Below are 21,195 nucleotides of genomic sequence, written 5' to 3'. Positions count from 1 at the left end.
GCCTTGATAATACGGCCCGAGTTTCTGATACACCTCAAACAAAGCCTGTTTGACATTGCTTTCGATAATACATTAGGTCTCATTACTGACGTGCATTTAGTTGAAAAACGAAAGGAACATTCAAGATGTTTTAAATCGATATTGCTTGTGAAAAGGTAATTTACAGGTGCAAATAATATTTCATCTAAATGTTGAAGGGAATAGTTAAATCACGATTAACAGGAGGGATGTTAATCAATTGGTATTGCAACATGAAATTAAACAATTATTGTATTACGTGAAGAAAGGTTATACATATGAGGAGAGGGTAAGAGAGAACTGAATTAATTATATTGAACACTACCAGAATATCTACATCTAAAATAAATGTATTTAAAGTGCATTGGAGTACTGAATATAATCAGTGTCGTGAGATCAGTGATAAGTGGTGTATAACAGAAAACCAAATGAAAGTGGACTAGGGCAGTAGATGACTATTTCACAATCTGGTTCCCATTGTTCACAAACTGTTAGCATAACGAAATAATGATCTTAGTATCAGAAATTCTCTGTGTACTAATACCCTGGAAAATTAAGACCAAATTAAACACCTATAATTGAGTGACAGTTACCAGGTAATGACCTCCATTTGATTATTATTCAATTAATGCTCACTGTTGGCATTAGGTGTGACTTGCACAGCACAAGTTTGGATTTGGGCAAGGCCAAATAAGCCTTTCTTATTAACTATACCTAATGCTACATGTTTTTATAGTACAATGAGGAAAGTGGGCATATATATATATATATATTTTTTTTTTTTAATTTATTCATGAATTTTTGCTCTGTACTGCTCAAAAAGGATGCTCCACGTTGATGTACTAGGCAGTTCAAATTTAGACAACGTTAATTGCCAGATCTCTGTACATAGCTCTTCAATCATCTCCTAATTTATAGATCTCAAGTACAAGCTGGCAAGTACTATTCTAAATATTCAAATATGAAAAAGTCAACAACCATTGCAAGAAACTGGCATCATGCAAACACATTCTGAAACAGCTCAAAAATGTTTAGCATGCCCGGCTTAGTACCGACTGTTGTGACAGGTTTAATTTTTCTGTATAAAATTTACCTTGTTATGTTATGTTATGTTATTTTATTTTATATAGCGCACGGATGCCGCAGCCACGAGGCGTCCCGGCGCTTTGGAGAATTGGACAACACAACACATCAGAGAAGGCAGGAGAGACAAAATCAAACTGTAGAAAAGTGGAAGGTCTTCAATGCCTTCCTAAAAGGAAGCAAGTCAGGGATTGCACGGAGAGGAGCCGGCAGAGAGTTCCAGAGGGCAGCCGCCAGCACTGAGAACGAGCGTCCACCCATTCTAGCTCTTTTAAAACGCGGCACAATGGCGAGATTCAATCCAGCTGAGCGGAGGGTTCTAGCAGGGACATAGTGCAGGATAGTCTGTGAAAGAATAGGAGGGGAGGCTAATTTGAGAATTTTAAAAGTTAAGCAAAGAGCTTTAAACTTAATTCTTTGCTCAATCGGTAGCCAATGGAGATCCTGGATGGTTCGACGAGCTGAGACAAACTTTGGGAGGCCGACAAGCATCCTGGCCGCCGCATTTTGGACCCTCTGAAGGCGGGATAGTTCAGCCTCATTTAGACCCAAAAACAGAGAGTTGGCATAGTCCAATCTGGTAAGAACCAGAGCTTGGACTATAATCTGTCTGGTCTCCGCATCAAAAAACTTAAAAATAGGTCGCAGACACTGCAGAGTACCTAGACATGCGCCAGCCACACGCTTAGTATGGGAGGTGAAAGAGAGCTTATCATCAAACCACACCCAGAGGTTTCTGACTTCAATCACGGGGGTGGGAACAGGGCCTAGATCAGAAGGCCACCATTGATCTCCCCATAACCTACTTTCCCTACCAAAAATAATGACCTCGGTCTTAGAGGCATTAAGTTGAAGCCGATTGTTCGCCATCCAGCCAGCAACAGCTTTTAACGCTGACTGGAAGGTGGGGGCGTCCATGTTGGAGTCACCATTAAGTGCCACCGCCAACTGCGTGTCATCGGCGTATGACACTAAGGAGAGACCGAAACTATGGACTACCTCCACCAAAGGCTGAACATATAAATTAAATAAGGTAGGGCTAAGAGCCGAACCTTGGGGAACACCCTGAAGTATAGGGCGAGAAGCAGAGACAAAAGGAGGTGTAGACACTTTGAAGCCTCGATCCTTAAGAAAGGAACGAAACCACTCAAGTGCCTTGTCAGTATAAGAAGTTCGTTTCTGGTCCTCTAGATGCTATACACTAAGCTAAACAAGTTTAAATCTCAGATACTTATGAGTATTATTTATTCGTCAAAATAAAGTGCAAGTACTTGATTAGAAACACATTTGTGTTAATGTGCCTCTTTGTGATTGCCCATGTTTATGATAATGCCCTTTAAGCATATTATAACATTAGGGCTGTAGTGGGCTCATTTGGACATATCTGCGCTTCGTGCAGACTTGGGACTGAAGTTGAAACTCAATATATTATTGCTGCCCACTTGTTCCAGATGTTAGTTGCTTTAAATCTTGCTGCTCCAAATTGGGCACCTCTTCATCTGTCATTTATAGCTGATCCGGGAAAATTCACTCCGGCTGTCACTGTCACTTTACTATTACTTCCAAAATCCAAATTGGGGATGGCTCTAGGAACCGAGGGGGGTTATTTCTGCACTTTCATTTGATGAATGTTTTAGTGATAAAGTGCTCTCTTGGGTTCACTGCCTATTGGGCTCTTACAAACTTTCTACTCTGACCCGAGATGCTTTACTGTGGACTAAAAACAATTTTCTAGAGATAGAGACTCGATTGAAGCCATTGCTCTCCATCACCCGTCGGCTCTGTCTGCTCACATAGGCTTTAGATTTAACTTTCCAACTGTAGTAAAGCAGAGCGTGAACCTCCTATAGCTTACTGTGGCTACCATGCTAATTGAAATGACTGCTGAAGTGGAATTGTGCTGTCAAGAATCTGGGATGGCACATGAATGCTCTACATATACCGGTTGCAAGAGACTATTGAGTATTTGTTAGGCATTTTATTCCCAGCTAGGGCAGAATATCCAACTAAGTTTCAAACTCTTTTGATTTCCCCTTTATGGTTTTACCTGTTTGGAAGATGGGTTACTTGTCCTGGCTTTTGGTTTAGCATACCTAACTTCCTTTCAGTGTAAATTCTTACAGCACAGTCTGGATTACTTTAAAACAGGTTAGCTCTTCAGCTAATGTACTTCACTGAAGTCTTCAATTGATTGTAGATATAAATAAGGGATAGCCTATGATTACTGAAATGCAGTTGCTGTGATGCATTTATTTTCCATGAAGAGAAGTCACTAGGCCCAAAAAAACCTGTGAACATGGTATAATTAAAATCTTTGTGCTTTAGGTTGCATGATGCGTTATCCTTGCATCGCTAAATTAGATGATCAAAGGTTTTTTTATTGCATAAAAATGCTGAAATGTTTGCAGTTCATTTCTACTCACTGCAAAACCTTGCACATTTAAAGCAACTAGATTTTTTCACAACTTTGTTTTATTGAATAAATGAAATGCACTCCAAAAAGACCATATGAGGAGCCAAATTTGTGATAGAGCCTTCTCAAATCAGAAATCACATCCCTAAATATATTTTAAAAAAGACTTCTCCATAGAGATCAATGAGACCAAAGTGAGATTGAAGATAAGTAAGAATTTCTCCTTTATGGTATTTTCCATGATTTTCTGAAAATACCAAGAAAGGTCATTGCATAGTGAAGCTTTAAAATGAGTAGTGCTAAGTGAAATGGTAATTTAAACAGCCCTTTGACCTAGCGACCCCAACTAAATTATTAGCCAGAAGGTGAGGTATCTCTTTGAAAAGTGTTTTGCTCTGTTCAACACCGGATACTAAAACTGCATAGAAGCCCAGCATCTTGCAGATGGTGAGGTATTCATTTTTTGTAATGAAGAGCTTTCATTTCCCGGATACAATTTATATATAATCCTGCACAAATATCATAAAAACGATTCATCACTCTTAAAATATTAGGGATTTGAATTAATATGTCTAAGCATCATTTATATCCATGGTGGATAAGATAAAGTATGGTTGTTTGCCTGTTTTTGTAACTAGTTATTACCTTGTGTTATGACATAACAACAACTTCTTTTGGGACATGATTACCATTAGGTAAAGACAATTTACTTATCTCAGGAGTAGCTACCTTGCGGAAATATTTGTGGCCACGCTCATCAACACTTTCAAACACATAACCAGGGGGAGCTGGATAATTAGCAGGGCAGATTTCATTTTTCTTGGGAGTGTAGTCTGAGCGGTACATGGTACCGCCCTCAAATGGAACTAAGCAGTGAAGTGGGGCATTCAAAGGTTTGAAGCTGTGGGTTGGATTCATCTCATGAGGTATGTAGTGTGATTTGAATGTGGTCAAGTCATCAAATTTCCCAGAAGGTTTTCGGATTTGCTGATCTCTCTTGATAATTTCCTGACGACCTGTGTCCCAGGCCCTGAAGTCTTCCTTCATGGTGGTATTTCCTTGGAAAGGCACTTTGGCTCTTCTTCCTTGAGACACTGGCCTGATGGCTGTAACTGGAGACATATGATGCTTAATGTAGTCAAGATGAGATGTGGTATCTAATTCCATGTGAGTTGTTGGTGGGACATATTCTGCATACTTACGTACTTGAGGTAAAGATACGGACCAAGGTTGAAACCGATCACGGAATTCAGTGCTGCCATTAAAGGCAGCATTGCTTCCAACCTTATTGTATTCTGGTCTACAGCTTTTTGCAATCTCACCAAGTAAGCCTTTAAAATTGAGGCGATGAGTTGTTAGATCTTCAAAGGGTTGGCTGCTGGGCTTGTATTCTTCCTTTTGTCTTGCAAATCTTGGTTCTAGTTGGTATGGAACATATGAAAGGCGATGGTTGGTAACACCATCAAATGGGATTTGAGAAAGCTTAGCCACACCGGAAGGTTTATAACTTTCTCTCAGCTCTACACCCTTGGGAATGAAATCATCTTGAAAGGTAGTGCTGTTTCCAAACTTCACTGTAGGTGGCTGGTAGGCATGGTCTGGTTTGTTGAGTTGCCTCTTTTGAATATCCCATGGTCTGTAGTCATCTTTAACAAAAGAATGTTAACAAGAAAATTAATACCAGAAAGCATTGCAATGTAGTGAAGGTCATGCATATGTATTTACTTGTCTGTCGGTTGTATTAATCTTAGTGCATTCAAATTTGACCCTTTAAAATATACACTTTATTATCGGTTAAGAATTGCAATTTCCAAGACACTGTAGTGATCATAATTACTCTTTAAATCAAATTTAAAACATAATGGGCATTGTTGCAACAAATGCTGCTATGGGTGTTGCTTGATTTATTTCTGACAATGCACTTATAATTATTTTATCTGAATACAATCAAAGTAGGAAGTCCAAGTGCCATAGCTATCCAATGCCTTCTTAAGCCCCATTCTATCTAATGCAATAATTGTAGAACCACAATACTGCATAGAGATATTGATGATTGTAGTCTAAGGTGTTACCTAATACCATTACAGCATGGGGGGAATTATATGTCAAAATTGATGTTACAGCACCAATATCCACATATTATCCCATAACACTGGCCTTTTTGACCTCTCGAAGTCTTTCAGGTTTGACATAGAGGATTACTGAATGCTTCACATAACACCGATTTGGGTGGAAACCCAAACACCTACTTATACACCATTCTAGTTAATGCAATAGTTGTGGTGCAGTATTACTGCATACAGATATTAATGATTGCAGTTTTCAAAGTTACATATACTATTACAATATGGACGAATAACGTCAAAATTGATGTTACAGCACCAATTCCAACTTAATATCCCATAATGCTGGCCTTTTTGTCCTGTCAAAGTCTTCCAGGTTTGACCTAGGAGATTGCAGCATGCCTCCAATAACACCAATTTTGGGGGAAACTGCTGGTTCCTCTTAAATTGATATTAAAATGCAATTGTAACATGGGCATTAGTTAATCAGCCCATCTACAGTATTGCGAAGTGGTGGGATACTTCTAGATGTAAGACTGCTCCGTACATGCATATACTATCATTTACTTTCATCCTTTCAACTGCATATACATAGAAATGTTTTACTGAAATGATACATTTGAGTATTTCACCTCTTACAGAATAGCACCAACTTCAAAATCATTATAGATTATGATGGTTCGCCTGCCTCTACCCTGCCTTCCGCGGGAGCTCTGACCTCTGCAGCCTCGTTTTTAAAACTTTAGTGCTTTACTTTGCTGCTCATCTCTTTTAACTTTAAAACTTACTTGTTCTCCCCCCAGGGACCCTGCTTTGTCCTGTGGCCCTCGCTCGCCGCCACCAGCGAGCCGCCCCTTAGCCACGCCCACCTTCATTAGGCCACGCCCACTTTTCAATTTAAACAGGAGCTGATTGCTAGCTCAGGATCGCCTGCCTCTCCCCTGCCTTCCGCGGGAGCTCTGACCTCTGCAGCCTCGTTTTTAAAACTTTAGTGCTTTACTTTGCTGCTCATCACTTTTAACTTTAAAACTTACTTGTTCTCCCCCCAGGGACCCTGCTTTGTCCTGTGGCCCTCGCTCGCCGCCACCAGCGAGCCGCCCCTTAGCCACGCCCACCTTCATTAGGCCACGCCCACTTTTCAATTTAAACAGGAGCTGATTGCTAGCTCAGGATCGCCTGCCTCTCCCCTGCCTTCCGCGGGAGCTCTGACCTCTGCAGCCTCGTTTTTAAAACTTTAGTGCTTTACTTTGCTGCTCATCACTTTTAACTTTAAAACTTACTTGTTCTCCCCCCAGGGACCCTGCTTTGTCCTGTGGCCCTCGCTCGCCGCCACCAGCGAGCCGCCCCTTAGCCACGCCCACCTTCATTAGGCCACGCCCACTTTTCAATTTAAACAGGAGCTGATTGCGAGCTCAGGATCGCCTGCCTCTCCCCTGCCTTCCGCGGGAGCTCTGACCTCTGCAGCCTCGTTTTTAAAACTTTAGTGCTTTACTTTGCTGCTCATCACTTTTAACTTTAAAACTTACTTGTTCTCCCCCCAGGGACCCTGCTTTGTCCTGTGGCCCTCGCTCGCCGCCACCAGCGAGCCGCCCCTTAGCCACGCCCACCTTCATTAGGCCACGCCCTTAACCTCACTATAAATCATGTGTCCCCCCCGTACGCGCAGCGGACGGGCGCAGCGGGCGCGCCGTTTGCGTGCCGAAGGCGCGCCTAAGGCAAGCCCGTCTGCGCCCGTCCGCGACGGGCCGGGACCAGGGGCCATGCACCCTGCCCCTTCTCAGGTGTATACCTCAGCCCAACTCATTGCTCTCACTGCGGTCTCCCCTCCCTCACCTTCACTCTTGCAACACTTTGACACACTTGGTATTCTCGTTTCTCCCCCTGTTCACCCGACCCCGGTTTCTTCTGGTCCCACTCCTCCCGCTGCTGACTCCCTTCGCCCACCCTGTTCCCCCTTCGTCCCTGTCCCCACTGCAGCTTCTGCCTTATTGCTTAACACCCGCTCTGCTGTCAAACATCAAACAGCTCTCTTCAACCTCTTAACCACTGATTCCCCTGACCTCCTTTTTCTGACTGAAACCTGGTTCACTGCTGATTCCCTTCCCGACCTCTTAGCCATTCTCCCTGACACCCATTACGCCCTCCGGGCCGATCGCCCTGATAGTAAGGTGGGGGGAGGGGTGGCGATGATCATTCGGTCGACCTTCAAATTTCAACTCCTCAACTACCCCCCCATACCCAACGTGGACTACCTTGTGGCTCGCTCTCTTAATCTTTCTGCCCCCCTCACTGTTGTCCTTGTGTACCGCCCCCCTCAATCCATGCCTTCCTTTGTTGCCTCCCTTCAGGACCTTATGGCCACTCTTGTGGTCAACAATTCCTCTGTCCTTTTGCTCGGCGACTTTAATTATTGGCCGGGCGACCCCATGGAAGACCTCCCCTCCAAAGATTTTTCGGGCACTCTTCAATGTCTAAACCTTACTTCTCACGTCTCAGTCCCTACTCACACCCAGGGTCATATCTTGGACCAAATTTGGTCCTCACGTCCCATTGTTTCACCCCCCCTCATATCCCCATGCGTGTGGTCGGATCATTTTAACATCTCCTTCTCTATCCATCTGGGAGCGGTCGATAAGTCTCCCCGTCCGAAAAACATCTTAGCTCGCAATTGGAATCGGACCGACCTTGACTCCCTCTCGCTCACTTTGGCCTCCTCTGCCCCCAACCTCACTAATCTTCCTCTTGAATCCCAGGTTAATGCTATCGGCACATGGCTCTCCTCTTCGTGCGATCTAGTCGCCCCGCTTAGAAAGATCAAGGCGGTACGTCCATATGACGCGCACAAATGGTTCTCCCCAGAACTTAAAACACTTAAACTCGACCTTAGGCGGTCGGAACGCCACTGGAGACGGACCTATTGCCCCTCTTTGCGCGTCAAATACAAATCACTCCTTACTGAATATAAAAAAGCGATCCTAGCGGCTAAAACCGCATACTTCACCGAGAGAGTAGCTCTCGCGGCTAACAAACCCCGTGAAATCTTCTCTCTGGTCCACAACCTCGCCACCTCTGATCGCTCCACTCCTAGTTTAGTTCCCTCACAGTCCCTCTGTTCTTCACTTAACGACTTTTTTATCGACAAGATCGTGAAGATTAAAGCCAACATTCCCACAGTGCCTCAACCCCGTCCCACCTGCTCCCCTATCTGTCCCTCTTCCTCTTTCGCCCTTTTCCCTCCCATCTCCACCGATTTATTTTTAAAACTTTTGGTCAAAACCAAGTCCGGTTCTCCTGCGGATGGCGTGCCAGCACGCATTCTCAAAACTCTTTTCACCAATTGTCCTGCCCCCCCTCTTGCTCTTCTTAATTCTTCTTTGGCTCTTGGATCTGTCCCCTCTTCCTTCAAATCCGCTATAGTCCTTCCTATTCTAAAAAAAACTGGCCTAGATCCCTCTCTTCCTTCCAATTTCCGCCCCATTTCTCTTCTTCCCTACCTCGGCAAGATCCTTGAAGCTCATGTCACTTCCTGCCTCTCCACCTATATAGAGGAGAACGGCCTCCTTGCATCCCACCAGGCGGGATTCCGCCCGGGCCATTCCACGGAGATGGTGGTCCTCGCAGTCTTGGATGAGCTCAAGGGGAAGGCCGATTCTAACCTCCCCCAAGCCCTGGTCCTTCTCGATCTGTCCGCTGCGTTTGACACGGTTGACCATTCCATCCTTCTCGACCGTGTCAGCGCAGCGGGCATTCGGGGCACGGCCTTCTCCTGGCTGGCGTCCTTTCTGCGGGACAGGTCCCAAGCAGTCCATCTCCCCGGTTTTTCTGCTCCCCCCAGCCCTGTCACTTGCGGCGTTCCCCAAGGTTCTTCTCTCTCCCCCCTCCTTTTCAATCTTTACATTCACCCCCTCATCACCTCTCTCCTTGAGCTGGGGGTCTCGGTGTACAACTACGCAGATGACCTCCAGCTCGTCTTTGATCTTTCCTCTTCCCCTGATTCTCTTCCCAAGTTCTGCTCCATTTTAGTCTTCATCTCTGACTGGATGAGCGCTAACCATCTGAAGCTCAATCCAGACAAGACGGAACTTGTTCTCACTGGTGGCCCCTCCAACCCTTGGTCCCCTGCACATTGGCCCCTTTCTTTTGGCCCCCCTCCGGTGCCCGCTTCTTCTGTTCGCACTCTTGGTATTAAAGTCAGTCATGACTTATCCATGCACAGTCAGATCAGCTCCGTCGTGTCCTCTTGCTTTCTCTCTCTTCGTTTAATCCGGAAAATTTCACGCTTTTTTTCTACCGATGCACTTAAATCCATAGTCATGGCCCTTGTCATCTCCCGCCTTGACTATGGGAATGGCCTGTACGTGGGCATACCGGCTTACGAATCCCGCCGCCTACAGGCCATTCAAAATCAAGCTGCTCGTCTTATCCTTTCCCTCCCCAAATCTTCTCACATTACCCCGGTTCTCAAATCACTTCATTGGCTTCCAGTTCACTTTAGATCCTTTTTCAAATTGGCCTGTTTAGCTTTTCGGGCTCATTTCCGCTCTGCGCCCCTGTTCATCACTTCTCTTGTTTCTTCTCATGCCCCGGTCCGCACTCTCCGCTCTTCTTCTCTTTCTCTTCTTCATATTCCCCGCTTCCGTAAATCCAGAACGGGGGGCACTCGGTTCTCAGTCCTGGCCCCCCAGTTCTGGAACAGTATTCCTCTCTCTATCCGTTCCATTCCCATCTACACTCACTTCCGCAAAGCTCTTAAAACTTTTCTTTTCTCTCAGGCATTCCCTTCCTAATCCTCCTTGGGTTCCCTCTGCTGAGCTCTGATTAGGTCCCCAGCGCCAGGAAGCCGTTCGGCCACCGTGCGCTTTATTAAATACTTTATTCATTCATTCATTCATTCATGGTTGTTCCGGGGAAATAATTTAGAATTTAAAGCTGATGTCTCCTGCCTGTATCTGCATCATCATGGTGAAAAAGATGCTTTCACAGCACCAGTATTCCCTGGCCCCCTACACTAGCCTCATCATGTTTTATGAGCCAAGTCGAGAAGCCCATATGTCAGCTCTCTGTTGGCATGATACCTGCATTGAGATACTCTAGGGCAGTAGCCTAGAGATGTCAACTATTTAAAACAAGCAAACACAGGAGATGATGGAGAAAGTGCTGAAACTTTTCAGACACTCATCCCCAGTCATAGATCTGCCTTTATTCCATCATCGTTCTTTAGCTCACTTAGCCACCCCAGTTCAGACCCCACCATATGCAAATCAGTCTTGACCCTGTTCCTCATGGGAACAGTCCAGCCCGAACTCCTGAGCCAAGTCTTCTCTGGACCAGGAACAAGCATCCTGGGACCGGTTTCGAGGTCTCCTCCTCGTCAGCCAGGCTATCTTGAATCCAGTGGCAAAGTGAGTCCAGTATCCACGTCTGGGCATACCCGGTGCACTTAAGGCGTGAATGCAAAAGACACACAAATGAAGGACGTTATGAGGAACCCTCTCTCCTTGTGATGAGCTGTGGGCCCAAGGCTTGCAGACCCCTTTCCTTTCTTCCCTTATGAAAGATTATATGGAATAACAATGGGGGAAGAACAATCAAATTTAGAGAGCCCCCACAGAAAGAATATGGTAAGCACACTTAAAGGTTCTTAACCCTTTCGATGCTGATGACGAGCTCAGCTCGTCATCACCCACGGGTGTCGTGTGCTGATGACGAGCTGAGCTCGTCATGGTGCCACTAAAATGGCATTTTCCAGCACAGGGGGGGGAAAACGCCCAGCAGCCATGTGGTTAAAGGAGTGAATGGAACTCAGTAATGAAAATAGAAAGAAGTCCTTGCCCGGAATGTATTACCTTCAACAAAGAAGGGTTATCTAAATTTCAGAAAAGATTGAAAGACATCAAAATAAGTGCCAAGCAGTGTCCACTCTTCTCATGTGGTATGAGCAGGCACACCGGAGTAAGCATGAATCCCATACTCAAAGCATGAAAGACATGCAGGGAAAGTTATAGTACCAAACAGGGGCGGCTGGTGACATTTGAAAGTGGTGATGCGTAAACATTGGGCATGATTCTTATATAGCGAGCGATGTGAACAAGTTTAATGGACAAACCTAGGGTCCTGGTTGAGTCCCTCTCCCAAGAAAGAAATGAAAACAAGATTGGGAAATGGTGCATTTTAAAGCAAATGAATGTTGCGATAAAGCAAGGCTTATTAGGCAGTGGGAAAGTATAGTCTTGAAATATTAAACACATTAAAAAAAACATATCTTCATGCAATAATTTGTTCAACAGTTACTGTTATGTGTAAATTGTAAAGCATGACAACTTTAGCTCTTTAAAATGTATGCTTGCCCATTGTCTTGCACTGCATGCTGCATTACCTTTGGAAAAATATGCTCTAACCATACTTTGAGAAGCACCCACAGATGCTGGCTGTAACCAGTCATATAGAAATACGTGCAGACGTGCCTTTAAGTGAGATGAAAAAAGTGGGTACTCTCTATAAAGGAACATGTCAAATACATTTCTGTGATTCCCATAGTGTGCCACCTGACCGGTATTTTGGTTTCTTTCTAAGATGTAATTTTATCCATATAAATGACACGACAACTGACATGCACCTAAAGCCTGTCAGTGCGATTGGCTTTGTCACTGGGTGTTAGCTGTTTAAGATAAATGAGTAACAACAATGATGTCTTATAAATAAGTAACATTGGAAATGTTTAAATTCTGAAATAGTGAGTCAGTGAATTAAATAGCATTGAGGCTGCCGCGTTTGGAAGGAGTTTGTCTTTCAGTTATGCGTGCTTTATATTCGATATGTATCCTCATCTTCTCTGCCTATCTTCTTCATCTTCACATCTTCATCCCCCTCTTTTTTCTCTTCAGCATTCCCTTTTCACTTTTCCCCAAATGCACTTCCTCTCATCTCTGTCACTTCACTGCTCCGAACATGCACTGCACTCCCTTAAATTCACACACCTTAATTTCTCTTACTTGTACCTTGAAAATATGTTGACATCTTGCACCCCTTCACACAAATCCACAGACTTTCAGTTGCAAATGGAATACACAAGCATTTTTCCGTGTGCTCTGGCAGTTTGTTTGGCTTCAGCCTTAGCGACTGCGCACTCAATCAACACCTGACATGGCTCAAGCCTCAAACTATGCACTGAAAGAAATACTGACAAACAACATTATAAAATAGCTAACTCTTGGGGAATGCAACATTAAGTAAAGAATGAGAAAAAAGAAAGGAACTAAATCACTGAAATGCATTCCCTTGACATTTTTAACATTCATTGTTTGCAAGTCAATCCATGTTTTTGGCATCAGGGTTAATTTATTGGCATGAAGCCAGGGTCAGTTTTAATGTCGTACCACAGAGAACTGACCACTGTAAGCCCATGTTCCACATTAAGCACATATCTCTCACTTTCGGCTTGACTCGGATATTTGGATCACCTTCGCAAAGGAACAAGAGCGAACCCTGCTACTTATTTGAATCCATTTAGCGGAGGAGAAAATACCGGAGTTCCACGTCTAAAGGAGTGACCGATGTGCAGGCAGGGCGTGGGGTGTCGCAGTGGGGGAGGTTAGCCTGATGAGGGGTCTCTGCACAATACATGTAAGACAAACTTGGCTTGCAAACACTTACCATTACTGAGAACAAGGCATCAGATCAGATGTGCTCACATCCACTCTCACGTATGATGAAAGTGTGGGATCTACACCTTTGAATGACGGATGTCTGAAATCACGCAAGGACGAAGTCTCCAATGCCTAAAACTGTGACGCTTATAGTGTCACTGGCCTACAGAGTGCATACAACTAGGGACCCCAATGGCAATGAAGTACTTTAAAACAGAAAGCCCTGCATCATGCATCACGCATCACCATTAAGAAAGTTGATTTACTGCCTGGTTTCCGTCTCTTGCTTCAGAGCGAGGCGGGGCAGGCAGTCTGAAACAGACAGTCCAGACTTAAATACATCACTGTATTTAGAGATACGATCGTATTTCCAAATAAATCAATCTATTTAATATTTTTTATGTAAATGTGTGGGAATTCATAGGGGCGCAGCCCCTGACCCCTAATGGAGAAACCGCCCCAGGTACCAAATCACCTCAAAGATGGGATAAGAAGTCCTGGAAGACAGCAACTGGCAGGACGCCCTGCAGAGCCCCCACGAAGTGGCACTACAGATTATGTTCCGCCGGTTTCAATTAAAAATCCAGCATCAGGAGTATTACCCGCGCACCCACCTGTTTGCTTGGGGCAGAAGTCTGTCCCCCATCTGCGTGAGGGGTTGTCGTGAGGAGGGTTCCTTTTTCCACATCCTTTGGGACTGCCCATACATTGTGCCGTTCTGGTCCAGGGTGGCGCGCACTATGGCAACAGTAGTGGGCTTGCCGGTCCCAGTGGAGCCTAGGTGGCTTCTGCTGATGATCAAGGGACCGACGGACTGGTCAAGGTATGATGAAATCTGGTTTGCCCTGGCGGCTGGGGTAGCCAAACGGGATATTGCTAGTTCTTGGGGGGCGCAGGCGCCCCCACAATGAGACCATTCGCAACGAGACTTGGATTGGTGTCAGAGGAGACAGTCTACAAGGCGAGGGGTAGTGTTAAGAAATGGAGGAAGGTCTGGGGTCCCTGGCGAAAATACAGAGCAATGAGGAGGGGGGGTGGGACAGGACTGATGACGGTTGTTGTTCAATGGTACTGTACTGCATGTCTTTATATGCAAAATGTATTGTTCTCCTTGCACATGCCATTTAAGCACTGCTACATATCTTTTGAGTCACTGAGCAAAGTTAATAAAAAGATTTAAAAAAAAAAAAAAAGATGGGATAAGAACTTGTGCTCCAACTGCTTCACTGCCTCCTACCTATTTTCACAGATCACTGAACAGGAAGAAAAAAATTAAATTGGGAATTAAGGAGAAGAGGATTTACTGGACATATTCCACATTCTGGCTGATGGGGCAGTCGTTGCAGCCAGAGTTGCACCTGGAAATGGACCAATGCCCGTGGGACCTTCGATGAACGGAGCACAGGAAAGTAATGTGCAAGCGAGCACTGATATTTGAGCGGAAGGCAGTAGTAGAGCAATAAGGTCACAGGCTGATTCTACTGCCAACGACTGGTAAAGAGCAGGCTCAAGGTCAGCCCTGGGGCAGAGAGACCGGCGAAAGAGAAGCCCCACTAATACTCTCAAGAGTTGAAGACAAAGTGAGTGACTACCAAGATACAGTCCCACTTCTACCCATGTTGCAACTGTGACATTTTGGCCGCCTTGGTGTCCAAGAACCCTGGTATCTTGCATGATTCCACAATTCCTGGGTGTCACATGAAGCCTGCATCTGTGGTTTGTGATGTTTCACTCATCTGGGGATATCTTCCTTCATGTTCATGGACTCCTAGCTGCTTCTGCTGGATCCTGCAGTTCTAAAATAACAATCACTTGCCTTAGGGTTTGTAACTGCCTTTTACAGCTGCCCACAGCTAGACTGGTACAGGTTTTTGTTCCCATTTGTTTTTTGTTTTTCTCATCATGGATGTTTCTTCCTTAATTAATTTCTGGTTTTCCCAAACCATTATGTTTCTTGCCATGTGGTGTTTTGATGTAATTTCCCTTTCCTGTTCTTTTACTATGTTAAGGCCTCAGTCTGGTTGGAGGATCGTATTTCCTTTGCTTGTTTCCTCGCTCCCTCCACTTACTGATCTTGAGTTCTTGCTCGTAAAGATTTCCATGATCAGAAACCGGATTCCTGCTTTAAACACCTTTAGCTTTTACCTCCTGAAAAGGTGGCAGCTTTTCAATGACACTTGCCTACCACATATTAATAATCCACATTTATAAAGCGCAAACAATCACCCGTAAGGGTCTCTAGGCGCTGGGGGCCGTCGGGAAGATTAAGCAAACTATTGCCCAGAGTCACATGGTGCTGGGCAAATCTGCAGCCGGCACGGTGATCAAACCGTGATCCCAGATTCCGGAGTCAATCGCCTCTGGCCGCGGCGCCACACCTCTTCCTCTTTGCAGTGTGTGGTGTTATTTTGGCTTCGGGAAACAGTTGCCCGTACATCAGACAGTGGAAGACCGGGACCAGACTACGGGTAAGTGTCGAGAACTGAACACCCCACTCGAGTGAAGCTGATGATGAGGATCCGTCCCCATCGGCCATCCTTCCTTTGAAGGACCTCCCAGTTGCCAAAGATAGGGTTTATGGCCCATGTACCTCGGACCCTCTCTGATAAGATGAGTATCAAGAAACAATTGTTGAATTGTCAGGAAAATCCAAAACAGTTCAAAGAGGTGGAAAGCCAGTTTGAGGTGCACAAACCCTCATGTCAATCAGCAGTTATGAATGATAGTGCCAAGTGAATGTGAGAGATGTTAGTGGAGAAAGCATCATGGCCTAGAGCAGGAGTGTGGCTCACTGATTAGAGCGGCAGACCCTGATGCAGAAGTCTGGCCCGGGACCAGGGTTCAATTCCCGACGCGGCAGGGTCCTGAGCCCAAAAATGTCCACGGACTCGATAATTCTCGCCTCGGTGCCTACTCTAATCATTGGGTCCCACGCTGCAACTCTGGGCAATAGCTTCCTTAATCTCCACTACGGTGGCCCACCCGCTGCGGGATGCCTGGCTTTCACCTTGGGGATGCCAGGACGGGTTCCCAAGGCAAGCGCCTTGATGCCTTCGGGTGATACGTGCGCTATATAAGTCGCAATACATTTACATTTACAGATCGGAAAACGAAGCATAGCTCAGTGCAGCGGAGGATGCATTGCTGAATTTAGTACCATAAGCATGCCCAGTGGAAACAGATTTGACCAAGATATCTAATTCTGAGAAAAAAATCAGGTTGTGGCTCTGGCAGATTACCTAGATAGGTTCCAGGATGTGTGAGACGGCTCAGGAAGCTGTGGAGCCACTTTTGTGCAGGAGTTACCGAATGTTAAGAACCAATTGACTACTATATGTATTTGCGGCAAACGAAACAGCTGGCACAGTTAGTGACAGTTGGGAACCACTACATAGCATTGCAGAACAAAGCAGAACAGGAGGAGGAGCACCATAAACAGGGGAAGGAGGAGGAGGCCTGGGGTGGATGAGCAAGAAGGGGAGCTAGCAGGGGTTGGAGGGATGTCACAGGAGGAGGGGATCTTGTTTTACATGCGAGCAGCTGGGGCACTGGAAGAGTGATTGTACCAATGCAACTTTCTGGTGCCCTATGGCCGTTAGATCATTCTAGATACCATCAAGTTGCCCCAAATCCCTACCCTGAGTTTTAAGACAGCCTGAGAGGTCCGAACTATGAAAAGAATACCCTAATACCTGCAGGGTCCTTATGTTGATTGTGTCTTTAATGGTAAACGCACAATCGGCCTCACTGACATGGCCATCAGTCTCTCCGCCCCTAAGACCTCTGACTTCCCGTCTTTGCCAACTGCCAGAAAAGATAGCTGTAGTAAAGGGTGCAGTCCATCAGTACACTCTTGATAATGCTGCTAGAGGAAACACCTTAGCTGATTTGGTTGCCAACAATGCTGCATTATCTAAAACTGCATATGTTACTATGAATGTTATGGAAAACGGGCTTATTTCCTGTATTTACTTTTAGAAACGTGTTTCAATTATAGGAGAAAGCACCTGTAAGTGAAAACAACTTGGTTGAAGCATCAATGTGAAAGAGACCCTGAGGAGATGTGGAGAGACTGCATTGGGTCTGTGGTCGCACTGACATTTCTACCCCCCAGCCTCTACAGGTTGTATCATGGAGCAGCCACATTGGTAGGGGCAGAATGATACCTGCCGTCGCAACACTTTGGTATGCACCCTTCATGTTTTCCATAGTCCAGAGTTACTGCCAGTCCTGTGCCACCTGTCTGTCTTAACGCTGGCAAATAAATCAAGACCACCCGCTGCTCATCCTCCCCTTAGAGGCGCGTTCGTGCACATACAGGTATATTTCATACAGTTATCGTAATGTGCAAATTTCTCTTACATGTCAGTTGTGGTTTGCATGTTCTAAGAGTGAGTGGAGGCATTCTGTGCCTGTGTGGGTGCCGTGACTGTCGCTAAGTGGCTTTCTACAGCCTTTCCCCTAGCTTAGGAATACTGAGCCGGTTCAGCAGTGATCAGAGGGCACACTTTGTGTCCACAATAGTACAGGCAGTGTGCAAAGCACTGGGAAATGATTAGCACTTTCATTATCACCCCCGAATTAGCAGGTAAGGTAGAAAGGAGTAAAGGGACCTTAAAGAATTAGGTTGCTAAGATCTGCACAGAGACTCAGTTAATGAGGCCAGATGCCCTACTCCAGCTCTGAGGTCCTTGAGAGCAATTCACTCACAGGAAAGCAAATTGAGCCCTGACAAGATAACTATGGGTCAACCCATGATGCTTTACTTCACTCCAACTCTCCAAACTCACCAGCAAAGCTAGGCCTGTAGATGAAATATGATGCAGGGTTGCAGTATTGAAGCAAGTTCATAGAAAGTCTTTACAGTTTATGTTCTCAGGTGCAAGACCAAAGCCTGCCACTCCTTCCAGCCTGGTGATCTGGTGTATGTGCGAGTGTACTGAAGGGAGAATGCTCTCCATCCTCAGTGGTGTGGCCTTTAAGTAAGTCTTGCTCATCACGAACACTGCTGCCAACAGTAGAGGCCTGGCGATAAGGATTAATTCCTCTTACTGCAAGAGAGTTTGTCCTCCTAGGTGCAACAGTGCTTCTGCGATCAAGTCAGGGCCTGAGATGACCCCCAAAGCACCTGCAAACGCCCTCTCGCACCTGGTCCTTTGATCTTTAGTGGGCCGAAGACTTTTTTCGACCTGATTCTTTGCCTGGTTCTTCATCAGAGGATGGTGTGCTGACAGCTTCTCATTGTTACTGTCTCAGCCCCCAGTAAGCAGTCTACTTTTCCTGGATACTGAATCCTATTGTGGGTCTGGCCTGCTGCCTGTGTGGCTTCTCTAAGCTTCTGGCTGGTGGTGAGGTGCATTCATACTGCAGAATGGGCAGTTATTACCAGATTGAATTGCACTAAGAATTGCCTTGGGCGATAGCGTGAACTGCTGTTATTTTATGTATAATTGTTGGGCTATATGTTCATTGCAGAGTATGTCGCTGTCCTCGATCAAAACGATGTATGTATTTTTTTTTTGTATTTTTTTGGGAGTTTTATATAGCGCGAACTAGACCCGAAGCATCAGGTATCAGAGCGCTTTACATGAGCAACAGTTTTGTTACAGATGAACACATTCATTTTTTGTTAGGCATGTTAAGATTAAGTGATTTGCCCAGAACCACAGGATGTGTAGCGTCGTTGCAGAGACTCGAACCAGTTCCCCAGGTCCGAGGTCGACTGCTCTACCCGTAAGGTTACATCATCTCCCCACAACCATCGGATAACGTAGTGCAAATCAAATCACTATACGACCCGACTAAAGTGAAACCCCACGGGCCCTCACAGATACAGCCAGAACACCACATTACATTGTAGTAATTATGGAAGCTTTCACCAGAAGCAGGAATATCTTTGAAGCTGTCAAATACTGTAGAAATCCAATTCAAAGGCCCACCTCAACCGGGAGACATCCTTTACATCGCATGCCATTACAACGTGGTCGCTACAATGACTGCGTTGTAACATCCCAAACCATTAGAACGACTTGCTGTAGGGGGCAAAAAATGTTGGATGTAAAATCCAACACCTTCCCTACTGTTGTACAGACTGGAGTTGGAATAGTAAATTATACTATCCCAACATTCAGCGCCCCCTACAGCAAGTTGTTGTATCGACTTGCAATGTAATGGTATGCGATCTAACAACGCAGCTGTTCCCACGACCACGTTGTAACGGCATGCGATGTATAGCATGCGTTGTAACATTGCATATTCACCTCTACCAGATTATCAATCATGCAACGCCATTAATCAAGTTTACTAAAATAATCCATGATTCGAGGCGAAATATCAGGCCAGAAATTACTCCTATAGTTCAGAAGACCTAAAATCACCACTCTAGAAGGAGCAGATGATCAGCCTTCAATATGGACGGCTCAGCTCTTCAGGTGTTGGAAGCAAACTGCAAAGAAGATACGTCCGTCCTACCTCTCAATGTATAGGTCAAAACATCTTTCACCAACCAGCACCCGACCTCAACACAAGATGCATGGTGCCACCGACAAGTATTACACATGTATGCTAACTCAAGAGAATGTACCCCTCATTTCATGGCAGCAGTACTTTAACAGATGACGTAGGGCATCTTTTTTTATAAGACAGATGGATGTTTTATCAAAAGTATAAGAAACATAAGACCACGGATCTGAAAGTATGAAGAAATAGAAACATGCCAACTGTTCAATAAAGGTTTTTGAAAATTTAAAAAAAAAAAAAAGAATTGCCTGGTCCGAAATCACTGCTCAGCCTACAGGGGCAATTCCTATGTGCTGCTGTTGGACAAATACAAACAGACAATTAAATCTACTTCCACATAGGTCTGTACGCACATGCTTGTTGATGTAGGAGACAATATTCCTTTGTTCAGGGTATTGAACAGTTTTAATTGTACTGCATTTGGGATGCCAACTTCCAGGATGTGCTGGAATCTCCCCCTCTTCTTTCTTAGGTCTTAAGAGGTTTAACATTTCTTTTAATTACAACATGCCAGAGACCACTCACCTTGCCAAGACTGAACGAGGGTTCATTTGCGAGCAAAAAGGCAGGGCCGGACTGGGAACCGAAATGGGTCCTGGCGAAACTGCTCGGTAGGCCCCCCTGAGGGGACGAGGGTGTGGACGAGCTGTTTGCAAGGGCTGGTTTCGGACGATTTTGTTACTTAGGGCCGATATTCCAGACCCCCGTAACAAAAACGGACCCCTGGGGCCGAAAACCGACCTCCACCCTGGCGGCCCACTGGGGAAACGCCTAGTGCCCGCTACAACAGTCCGGCCCTGCACAATGGAGGAAATGAATCTAGTATTTCGCTCGGATTTAATTAATATTATTTAACAGCAGAGAGCACTCTTTTTGAGCAGCCTTCATTTGAGTGTCACCTTCCTCATTAACGCTTGTTTTATTCTGTGGTACTCTCAAAGAAGTCAATCATTTTTTACACGGAGGTCGTGGGCCTGCTCCTGGTTGGCTTTGGACTGGACTGAAACCTGTTTCCCTGATTCCATTGGGCCTGCATTTTGATGACCACCCTCCAGAACGAAAAAAGGAGTTGGACAGCAGTTCCAAACATTCAGCCACATCCAGATTCCTTTTTTCGATATTCCTTATGTATGGTATGACCGTAGCTTTAGATGAGAAAAGGAGGAATGAAGACATCTTGGAAGAGATAGCGAATTCCATGATAGGTTTGTGATTAATAACAGAACAGTTTGATGCTTATGCAACAGTGTTGAACAGGATGGTTTTAAATTACTTTCTGGTAGAATGGAGGGTTGAAGGGGGGGTTGGGAGTGAGAGGGAGAATGTGCTATTATATGGACCAAGTGATGAACACATGTCTCTTGGTCCTCTCCCAGCATACGTGAACGGATAGATAATTGTTGTGTGAAGAAAGTACATGAAATGCAAAAACTCCTCGACTCGAGTCCAAATA

General features: G+C 45.1%; 2 protein-coding genes across 2 annotated transcripts in view; one reads left to right on the top strand and one right to left on the bottom strand.

Moving 5' to 3' along the window:
- Window positions 1-833: 833 nt before the first annotated feature.
- Window positions 834-21,195, bottom strand: part of SAXO2 (stabilizer of axonemal microtubules 2) — a 118,824-nt gene continuing 98,462 nt past the window's right edge. Inside the window, exons 4-5 of the mRNA XM_086958227.1 lie at window positions 2,257-5,160; window positions 834-1,111 (exon numbers count right to left, since the gene is read on the bottom strand). Coding sequence (XP_086814353.1) covers window positions 4,166-5,160 — 995 coding nt within the window. The 3' untranslated portion in view covers window positions 834-1,111; window positions 2,257-4,165. The remainder of the gene's footprint in view (window positions 1,112-2,256; window positions 5,161-21,195) is intronic.
- The window catches only part of LOC147733632 (uncharacterized), a 40,501-nt gene continuing 26,526 nt past the window's right edge, over window positions 7,221-21,195 (top strand). Inside the window, exon 1 of the mRNA XM_086959047.1 lies at window positions 7,221-8,846. Within this exon, the coding sequence (XP_086815173.1) occupies window positions 7,221-8,846 (1,626 nt within the window). The remainder of the gene's footprint in view (window positions 8,847-21,195) is intronic.

This window comes from Lissotriton vulgaris, chromosome 2_1, assembly GCF_964263255.1.
Source record: "Lissotriton vulgaris chromosome 2_1, aLisVul1.2, whole genome shotgun sequence".
In the NCBI taxonomy this organism is placed as follows: domain Eukaryota; kingdom Metazoa; phylum Chordata; class Amphibia; order Caudata; family Salamandridae; genus Lissotriton; species Lissotriton vulgaris.
This window is presented reverse-complemented; position numbering and strand designations above follow the sequence as displayed.